The 11,223-nt window shown below is 32.3% G+C and overlaps 1 protein-coding gene across 3 annotated transcripts in view; it reads right to left on the bottom strand.

Moving 5' to 3' along the window:
* Window positions 1-213: 213 nt before the first annotated feature.
* LOC144838600 (semaphorin-5A-like) overlaps window positions 214-11,223 on the bottom strand; it is a 59,307-nt gene continuing 48,297 nt past the window's right edge. The window contains exons 13-26 of one of the 3 annotated variants that reach the window (XM_078694028.1): window positions 11,073-11,221; window positions 10,335-10,405; window positions 10,161-10,240; window positions 9,931-9,978; window positions 9,057-9,133; window positions 8,692-8,766; window positions 7,997-8,058; window positions 7,059-7,217; window positions 5,533-5,679; window positions 5,168-5,359; window positions 4,634-4,792; window positions 3,621-3,791; window positions 2,512-2,700; window positions 214-1,417 (exon numbers count right to left, since the gene is read on the bottom strand). In XM_078694028.1, the coding sequence (XP_078550154.1) occupies window positions 1,104-1,417; window positions 2,512-2,700; window positions 3,621-3,791; window positions 4,634-4,792; window positions 5,168-5,359; window positions 5,533-5,679; window positions 7,059-7,217; window positions 7,997-8,058; window positions 8,692-8,766; window positions 9,057-9,133; window positions 9,931-9,978; window positions 10,161-10,240; window positions 10,335-10,405; window positions 11,073-11,221 (1,893 nt within the window). In that variant the 3' untranslated portion in view covers window positions 214-1,103. The remainder of the gene's footprint in view (window positions 1,418-2,511; window positions 2,701-3,620; window positions 3,792-4,633; window positions 4,793-5,167; window positions 5,360-5,532; window positions 5,680-7,058; window positions 7,218-7,996; window positions 8,059-8,691; window positions 8,767-9,056; window positions 9,134-9,930; window positions 9,979-10,160; window positions 10,241-10,334; window positions 10,406-11,072; window positions 11,222-11,223) is intronic. The other 2 variants (XM_078694037.1, XM_078694045.1) reach the window with 2 other exon arrangements.

The following is an 11,223-nucleotide window of genomic DNA, read 5'->3' as shown; positions in this document are numbered from 1 at the left end:
ATTTTCTTTACAGGAATGTTTATTTGTTCATATACTACTTTTCGACGTATAACAATTAAATTGAATCAAACCAAAACCAATTAAATAGTTAAATTAATCAGATAAATGCAACCAAAAATGAAGAACCTAAATTAGTCGACGTAGTGTTACATTTATGATATATAAGTGTTATTTCTTTCATGTTATCATTTCAAATTAAACATTATATTATAAGAATGTTTTAACATTAAAATGTAGTTTAATTATCTTTCTAGTTTTTACACTTTGTAATAACAATCATTAAACGGTAATAAATTAATACTTAATTATTATTATATTATGCAAATTACATCATTACATTGAAATATTTTAATCAATGGAACATGAATATTCATTTACATTTAAGCATATATTTATAATCAATTTACAGTAAAAAGCGATATTAATATATTATAAATATTAAACTTTTACATTTTTTTCTATTATAAGCTGGTACAGTTATTCAAACGTTTGAATACAAGATACGATTTAAACATGGATCTATAAATCCATGATTTAAATACATTTCATTTAAAAAATGAATTCAATAACCAGCATATCACCATTATCAAACAATTTGGCCTTTAGTGCTATACTAAATTCATCAATAGAGGGACAACAAGTTGTGATAACTCAAGCAAGGATAGCGCCACCTATAGACCAATAAATTAAGAAGAAAGTTACTGGCGTTTAATTCTTCAAACATTTTGAATACATAAATTTATCCTATAATACTTTGCTGACAAAAATATGTTTTCACTTATTATTTTAAAAATGATGCTATAATTACTTATATAATTATGTCCCTTCACATCCATATTTAGGATATTAATACTATCTGTAGATATTCTCTGTCCATATAACAAACAATTAAATACTTAAAATGTACAAAAAATAACAAACTTCAAAGTTAAAATATGTAAAAAAATTATAATACTAATTATATATAGGTCTATTAAAATGATCATACATTATATAACAATTATTACATTTATACAATTTATTTTGCTAACGTACCAAGGAGCAATAACTCCTCGATTTGTCTATTTTAATTTGTCTCAATACATTAAATTTAATATTTTATTTCAACGCTTCGGCGAGCAGCATACTTTTGATTTAGCACCAGAAGACACATCACTGTCCGTTGATTTTTTATCCGAGTACCCGTCGAGGTCAAACTCGGTAACAAATGACTCGGACGTGTCTTCGAGCTCACTGTCTAATGAACTTGTCTTGTGTTTGTTATATGATGATAGAACAGTTAAGCAGACGACAGCCCCAGCTATCGCTGATCCCATGGCAACCATCACTATGTAAACACGTTCCATCTTTGCCTTTTCCGCACAGTCTTCTTCTGCGTCGTCTAAGTTGTATCCACTAGGAGAGGCTTTCGCACTTCCTGTTATGATAAAAATTGAAGTGGTGAGATTCTCGCAAATATTATATGATAATTGGCTTAAAAAAGAGGACAACAGCACACAAAAAAAGTTTTTAAATTTGTACAACAGTTGATAAATGTACAACAGTCGATAATTTCACCCCAGAGCATATTTATACCTTATTTAATTGGATTTTTATCTCTTCTAAAAGATTTGTTCGTTCTAAAATTTTGGGGAGTATTTGATGACAGAAATAATTTGTTTTAAAAGAGTGCAACTCTGTAAGTCACTTTAGTTTATATTTTCAATGATTTGTCAAAAATGAAATTAAATTAACACATATTACTCATATCTGATTCATTGTCAATGTCACCAAATTGCACTGTTACCCTGACCTGTCAGTGGCTTCTTGATGGAATGGTGAATTATTATTTGAACAAGATTTAATCATTCTTTTATTAGTAACAAGTCTATCACGCTTTATGTAACAAAAACATGTGATGTGCTCAAATATGGAAGTGATATGCACAAATATGGTAGTGATATGACATCATCATGTCCATATATGGGTACATCAGATTTTGTTGTCACATAAAGTTTGATAGTGTAGACAGGGCTTAAAATGTCCACTACAATGAAGCAAAAATATGTCTATTCTACATTGCATATAAAGCTACTGTATAATTTAAACTACTACAGTATATTGTAAATGTTCTACAGTTATATAGGTTATAGTAGTAGAACCCTTTCCTTTGGGACATGCCTATTAAGGGGACACTTTGTTGGGTCCTAATAGGGGTTCTACTGTAATTTATTATATTAAAAATCCAAATCATTATAAAGAATGTTTTAATAGTTAAATGATAAACTAAATATAACTATTACAGAACTTCTAATAGCAAAAATAAGGCATACAACTAAATTGTACACATCAGAATCTAAAAGTACTGTACCAGGTTATGTTAGATACCAAGCCAACTATGATGGACTTCACCTCTATCATCATACGACACTCACACAATACTTGATTATGTTGTGTTAGTTGCAAACAACACAAAATCTTCTATTCTATCTTCTCTAATTATATTTTGAATTCTTTACAACCTGACCTCACCTAATGTCAACCTGTTCGTACCTGCCACGAGCTTGAAATCGCGTATATCTTTCCCACAAAACTCAACTTCTTTGCCGCATCCCGAGCACATGCCATTCACTGGGAACAAGAAATCACAGCGACGAGCTCGGTGTCGACGGTTGTTCCGACAATTAGACCAATCTCCCCAATTCTTCCATCCATTGTAAACTAAATGATAAGCAATCTCAAAACATCAAAATCATGATAAAAACTACATACTACATTTTTCTGTACTTACATTTCATTAAAAAAATAAAATGAATGAATGAATAAGTGAATGAATGAAGTAATAATATAATTTTTTTAAATAATAATTGACAAAATAATCATTGATTAATTAAATGAGTGAGTGAACAAATGAATTAAAGAATTATAAGTAATAATTCACCAAAAATTTCAATTAATTATCATTAATACAAATCAATCAAATTACTGTTTAAAATATGTGATAACATACAAATAACGAATGTTTATTAGTGGATAATATAATGGCAATTAGGATATACTCGAATATGTTATAATTCATATTACTTTACAAATTCACCAAAAAAAGCACATTTTACTAAAACAATACCATACCATTTGTTCCACCACCATTAATATAATATGCCAAAACCTTTATTTACCAAAGCATTTAAGAAAACAAATGAATGTCATAAATATCAGTAGTTAACAAATTCAATTTTTCTTTAGGCACATTTGGCAGAGGATTACCAATAGTCTCATCAGATAGGTGGTAATCCCCCTAATACAGAGGCTATTTTGTGAACCAGTTCACCGGGGTAACCTTCTATTCTTTTCGAATAATGAACTAGGTTCTTTAAAGTGCACACAGGTTATAACTGTGTATACTGGACCTACAGTTAATAGTCCTTATCCGAGAAGACTTGCTGCGCCACCAGAAATAGGAGCGAGTCAGCCTCGAACCAATGCCAATATTGCTGAATTGTGCAGTAAACGGAGCCCCTGCCTTAACTGCTTATTCATTTGACTCGCTTTAGAAATGCAAATATTGTGGTGGCTTAAAAAAATTAATATAAAACAATAATTTAAATAAATTAGTATTAAGAGTTAGTACACCATCGTACCTGGACATTCCTTCAGTTGACATTGCTGCACCTGTGAGTTGTCACCCACACATAGTGACCCCTTAAAAGCAGGGGAAGGGTTAGTGCATGTGCGATATCTGTGTTGTACACCGGGACCACAAGTAGCAGAGCATTCGCTCCAAGCAGTCCAGCAGTTCCACTGGCCTTTTACTGTTGGATAAGTAACATCATCATTTTAATCGTCATTATTTTTTATAGTTTCAAGCTTTTCTGTTGACAAATGTTTCAGTAATTAAATCGGTCCCTTACACTATAGAGAAGAGGAGTTTGTGATAGACAAACAAAAATCTTGATCTTGGAACAAAATGTTATCAAAATGGAACATGAAATTAGATACCACTGTACCACCCACACACCTTACCCTATCCCCAATTTCCTGCAGGAATCATATTTAGTTTTAGATTTAATCTGGACTTCCAGTAAAAAAAAAAGAATATATACACCAGAGATTTAAGTAAACAGCCGAAGGACAAGTTAATCATAGTTATAAATAGTGGGCAGTTGACTTGTGTGTCAAGTGACTAACATTGGCCAAATTTCAAATAATGATGAAACAGTCACTGCAGAAATTATTCATGAATGAATGATTTAATTATGAGTGTTGGCAAATATTTAGGTAGAAAATGGTAGTTATCAGTAAAGTTCTTGGAAGAGTTCAGGCATACGATTCGCTAATTTAATTACTTGGAAAAAAAAACCAGTCAGTTTTTCTTTCTGTTTGCGATGAGGGTAGTGAAAGAATTAGTATTCATCAAAATGCAAACCTGCAAAACTTCCCACAAATTTAGTAATAAATCAAGCACCACATTTTTTTTGCCTAATACTTCTAGAATATAGTATGTTATTATTAATTACTATTATTTTAATATTATACTGTAGTCGAGTGTATGTACTATGTTGTTAAGACAAAAGGAACAATATAATCGCTGAAGTGTATATTTAATATAAGCTGTAGTACTGTATAACAATCTTGTTTATAATATCTATGTTACCTGGGCATTCTGCAATTTTGCAGGTCTTTTGCTGGTGCTGCCCTGACTTGCATAACTTGTGTCCTGGTATGCAGCCTCGATACCTCATTTGAACGCCCCAGCCACAAGTCTTGGTGCAAGGTAGCCAAGGTGACCAGTTTGTGTATCCCCCAAAATATTCTTTAGAATTAAAAATAAAGGTTTGTCTTTTTTTTGGTTTATTTTTAATATCACCAAAAGTAATTTCATCATAATACATCACCCTTATCATCACCCTCACCACCACCAGAACCATTTATGAACACATCACTACACAAGAACTATTACTCAAGAGCTTAGCCATCACAAAAACTCCACAACCACCAGTACCACACCACAACCATCATTTTAATTCTGCTGGCGTCAGAATTACACTACCACCACTACAACAACCTCATCAGTACCATACTACCATCACCACCACCATCAGTACCATACTACCAGCAACATAACATCTTTGAAACCATTAGCACAACCACCATTTACTCAAAAACACACCATTAGATACCAACTCACCCGAATCTGGCCAACATGAACTAGCATCATTAAATGAACACTCTTGGGTTTGTTCTCTTCTTTGCGTTATCCTTATCAAACTGGTTGATTCCACATTAGCCCGGCAGGCAACACGAGATCGATGAAGCACGTAGCCATCTGTGGTTAAATTCTTGATGGTCCACGGTGTCCAATGGTAGGCTTTCTTTATATCTGTTATTCAATTGAGGAGCAGTTAAAAATGCTGAACCCTAAACAGACTTTCAAGTATACTGTGCAGTAACATCCTTGATGCCAGTTAGCTCAGCCAGTTTGTACATTTGTGTCTAAAACAATTCTACAAACACAACTTTCTAGTAAGTAAATTTAATCGTTTTTTAACTCACTTTTACATGGGGCTAGATTGCATTCTCTGGACTCAGAAGAATTTCCAAAACATATTTCTGATCCGATACACTTGCGAGTTCTTTTCTGAAGACCAATTCCACAATCGGAGGAGCAATTTCCCCAGCTACTCCATTCCTCCCAGTGCCCTGCAGGATTAAACATTTTAATAAAATTAAACAACTGGACAAATTTTAACATGTAAATTTACCAAATATAGGCAATTCAAACCAATACTTAGCATTGTTAAAAAATCTTTATGAAGAATATGATCATTAGGTTCTCATCCTTAAGGCCAGTTAACACAGACGAGAGGTAACCGTAATAAAAATGTAGAATCTATGTAATATTCCTTATGACCATTTACAAAATCCCAGAGTGGACAGGCGGTTTCAGCTCAGGATAGATACAGATTCATCTGTGTAAATTGGCCTTTAGGACCAAAATGGAATGTCAAAGCCAAAAAAATACATTTTAAGGAATGCTTTAACAAGGGTGTCTCAAAGGAGGTGTTCTACTATATTAATACATCCAACTGCTAAAGAAATCAATTATTCTAAATTGTAAACTAAATATATGTTAAACTACTGAATTTTGGAGCAATACTTTTGACAACTATGTAATACATATCGTAGAATTAACTATACCATTACTGCTCTTGGCACGTTCAAATAATCCTGAGGGGAACATTTTTTTCTATTTCCCAGCACAACTTAATTCAATTAATATTTGTTGTCAACAGTAATTATAATTCATGGTAAAACATATAATATTTCCTTTAACGAGTGAAGTATGATAAAGTTGTTATAAAGTGTCATTTTCCCACTATCTAATGAAAGACATGAATTGCATTTATAAAGCATTGACAGTTGACATTGGATCATAATCGAAATATTAAGATAAAATTATCTTGGAATTTATGAAGGAAAAATGTAATTTATCATCCTTCTAAATCTTGTTTTTGTAAAGATAAATAGAGCCATCCTAAAAAAATAGTTTTGTTGGATATCACATACTGTATTTGGTAACCATAAATATTCTCTTAGTTTCTTTAAGTCTATTAGCACACAAACTAAGAAGCCTCTAAGATAAGTTAGAGATCTTGCCACCCGCAGGTTCTTGGCACTTAGTTTTATCCCTGATTAGAGGATTCATAGAATATTAGTGGTAGCCTGACTCACTAGTGTAACAGAGGTAGGAGAGGCTAAATAAAGGTAATGCCAACAAATACATGACCTAATTTTGTGTTCACCAAAGCTTTATGTTAACACGCTTACATAATAGTTGGCTTGCCATATTCAGGAATCTCCTATACAATTAATGTATTGGCTGCCTATCACAAGCTTTTTTTTGGATTTTACTCCTCATAGTTTAATCAAATACAATATTGTAATTTATTATTATGAACTTAAGAGAAGTAAAAGTTAACTTGGCTTGATTGTATTGTGAAAGAGTTTTATTAAGTCAATCAATTATACATCTAAATTTAATATTAGCTAACAAAACATTTAAAAATCCCATAACTTACCTGAACAATTAGCCACCTGTATAAAATCCCCACCGCAGTCTCGTCCGCCATGTTGTGGCTTCGGTGAATCACATTCCCGTTTCCGACAGAAGCAACGTTCCTTTCCTATGGGACTTTTACAGGGCACCCATGGCAACCACGGACCATAACCTCCATCGACTGTTACAAAATAAGTGAAAATTGCTGAATACAATAAGATATTGCACAGCTTCTTTGTATACATGTTATAAAGAAGTACTTTTGACTTTGGATGGCGAGATTATGATCTGTGGGATTCGCAGAACAGCTGCGTCAAGAGTTGCATGAACTTGCCGGAGTGGCAGGCAACAATTGCTATGAATCTTTCACGTTAACGTTTTATACTTATAATATTTCTGTTTAAATTTATATATGACTCAGTATTTCCTGTAATTCAACCTGAAATGTCTGATCCAACAAAAACTTTTACTTTTGGCTGTCGTTTGTTTACAACAATACAAGCATTTTATGATATCCAAAAAAAAAGGTTTACTTTCTCTATATATACATACAATGTAGTTATTTTAAAACTGCCATCTGTTGATATTCACATTACTAAGGATGACTTAAATCTTTTTTTGTGTTTTTTAATTACTGACAAGTGAGTGCTGATGGTCATTTCAAACCAGTCCTGTCACCACAATATCTTGTTTGTTACTTGATTGCATATTTAGAGATTAGCACTGGAGGATTGAGGACAACCTCATGAAACAGAACATAGCTCATTAAAACCACTTGAGGATTAAGGACAACCTCATGAAAAACATTACAAATGTTCAAGTTATAACTAGAATAAAATCAATATGTAAAGACCACTAAACAACTTTAAAAACTGTAAAAAAAAAATTGATTTTAAAATGAAGGCCAAGATGTCAATCTTTAGTTGTAATCGGAAGTAATTTGTTATTTTGATAACTTACCTGCAATACTGTGCTGTACAGGACAACTGTCAATAACTTGTAGCCATCGTGATAAACTAAAACTAATTAGTTAAATAAAATAGGAAATTAGATTAAGTAATAAAGCGTTCATATCATTGTACTCAATTAAATATTATTAATGGTTTGATTGAAGCTTATCCTTACTACAATTAATAAATATTTTATATTAAATCATTGAATACTATAACAAACTACTTTTCAAGGTACTCTCATTAACCAATGAACAGAAACTAAAGCTCTGTATACATTATCAAATTTTATGTGACAACAAAATTTGATGTTCTCAATATGGATATGATGATGTCACATCACTACCATATTTGGGCATATCTCTACCATATTTGGACACATCAAACTAGTTTGATAGTGTAGACAGAGCTTTAGCCTTTCTCTCTGTCTGTCTTGATTTAGCTTATTGCTTTTAAATCTAAAATTGAATTTGAAATCCAGTTAGTTACTTCAATAATTTGTGTTACCAAACAATTATTGCTACCATTATTTTAAACTGGGAGTGTTGGGTTGGTTGAAATAATAAATTTATTATGGAATAATTTAATTTAACAGAACATTTGGGGATAAAGAGCTACAGATTCTTAAGGGAAAACTAGTGTATTATATTACCAATTAACATTTTTATTTTCAAATTCTCAAAAATATAGTTAAAATATTAGTACCTGTCGGTAAAGGTAGTGCACATTCCTTTCTTACGATCCCAGCCACAATATGGGTCTTTCGCATCGATACAATCACTGAAAAATATACATAAAAATACATAAGCCCAAGGCTTAGGCTTTGGACATGCCAGTGTACTGTAAACTAATCATAAAATGTTTCATATTATGAACAAAAATTTCACTGATTAAGATTACCCTGCCATAAACCATTAAAATATTGTATGGCCTATAGAGCTTATATAATGGGAAATCAGTCTATATTCTTGGCTTAAATGTCTGAATTTATCAACACCTTTTGATAAAAACAAATTTGAGACCTTGGCTGCTTAATTCATAATAATTTCATATGAATTATTGGTAAATACCTTTGAGTTAAAAATCTATCACATCGATGGACAGGAACTTGGATTATTTGACTGTTTGTTCCAACAAAAAGTACACCCTGAAAAAACAGCAAGTAAAAAAGTAATTTTACTGGATAACAATAGGGTTAAACGTTTAAACAAGGTAAGAAAACACATGGGGATAAAACGATAGGGAATGGGTTCAACTTGTACGACTTGGCTGAATCTGATTACCTAGTTCAAACTTACCTAAATGACAACTATTGTTATGCCTAGAATGAATTTATTGGCAAGGAAAATTTCCCAATAGTAAAACTGTACAGGTACCTAGATAAATCCTCCCTGATGCAATTGCAGGAGTTAGGCTTGAGCTTAAATATCACATGGCAAATGGGTTATGATGGCTATGGAAGGCAATCTCAGTAGCTGGATTGTACAAGCTGTTCCAAGTCATCTATGGTGTGCCAATGCAACATACAGGCTATTCACAGTAGCTGACTTTTATCTTTTAATTTGTTAATGGTAAAAATGTATATTTGGAAACAGATTTGTAATACTGTGTAGATAAAGTTCAAATTACTTCACTACATTATTTACAATGATAAAACGATACAGGTAACAACATTTCTCGCTCATCTCTGGGGTGGCCCACATAAAATATTATCTCCTTATTTAATGTTTCTCCTGGGTAAGGGTTGGGGGGTAAGCATAAATTTTACTTTAAGTACAAACATATTTTTAGAAAGCAGTTACGATAGCAACTGAGTCTTACTATTTCCAATATAAAGTTCAGATACTGTACAGATTGTTCTTTTCATTTATTTTTGAAACATATGATAAATTTATGCTTTTTTATTTTTGTAAAAATAATGGAAATAAACGGCATGCCATATACCTTTTTCTTTGAAATCCTTAGAATTTTAATTGCTTCATTATTACCAGCCTGAAAGCAAAGACATAATAAAAATAATAAATACATAACTATTATTATTTAACCATGAACCAATATCTTTACTGTACTATATCCATTTCTATAAAAAAATGATCTACGTGCATAGCCTATACATTTGGTTTGTTTTTGGGCTTAATAAAAAGTTAATAAATGTTATTATAAATTGTACTTACTGGTAAAGCATCAAACTTTTCAACAACACAAGATACATCGTTGCCTGGCAGTTTCAACAATTTCAGTATCTTTCCTTCTTCTAGAAATAGAAAGTAATATGATGAATTTATTGTTAAAAAAGTGAAAAAAAGAGTAGAGAATGCTGTAAATTCAATCTTGATAGTTGTCCATACCTGATCCAATAAACATGACGTTGTAAGAAGAGTTTTTGGTTTTAACTACATCCACTGCAATCTGCGTAAGCCTACAAGAAAAAATACTTTATTACTATTTAGCAATGATTTTACGTTTTAATAGTTTTACACTATGTCCTTTAAGTTTCAAATTTGTCTGGGAAATAATGTGTAAAAGCATATCAGATTTAAATGGACAACATACATTATGCTATGCATCTTGGCATCAGACAAGATTTCCCACCAAGACTCTGTGATTGATAGGCAAGCAACATTGACCAAGCTAGTATTAACCCAGATGGGCTGGGTCTTGAGTGCGTGGCCAAGTGGTTAAGACAGTGTAATACCTAGCCATAACATCGGCAAGGGTTCAAGGCTCACTCGCTTCATGGTTCTGGTGGTAGAACAATTCTTCTCGGATAAGGACTATAAATGGTGCTCATGTGCACTTTAAAGAACCTAGTTCAAAATAAGTAGGGGGTTACCCAGGTGTACTAGTATACACACAGCCACTGTCACACACAAACAGTTAACTCATCATGAGGGCCCCTTGATTGTCAGCATATGCTGTTTGGGGTCACCCTCTATAAATAAGGTTGAATAAAAAAAAGTAATTGGAAAAATGTTGGACAATCACCAACTTTTAGAATATTTTAACTGAAGTTTAACTCATGGGCAATTAGAGTTCAATTTCAGAGTATTTAAATGTATTGATATGTTTATGCTGACAGAACCAACCTGTCTGTTGTATCCTTCTCAATAAACAGTGGCCGTTTCTCTGTTGGCTGGACTGCCTTTTCCATTAACTGGTATTTACTTGCTTCCGACAGCTTTCTGATGGTCAATTCCGAAATGGTCGAATCTCCACGTTTTCCTCTTTGTTGACACT

This window comes from Antedon bifida, chromosome 1 (genome assembly GCF_963402885.1).
Source record: "Antedon bifida chromosome 1, ecAntBifi1.1, whole genome shotgun sequence".
NCBI lineage: Eukaryota > Metazoa > Echinodermata > Crinoidea > Comatulida > Antedonidae > Antedon > Antedon bifida.
Note: the sequence above shows the minus strand (reverse complement) of the source record. Positions and strands in the feature narration are given on the sequence as shown.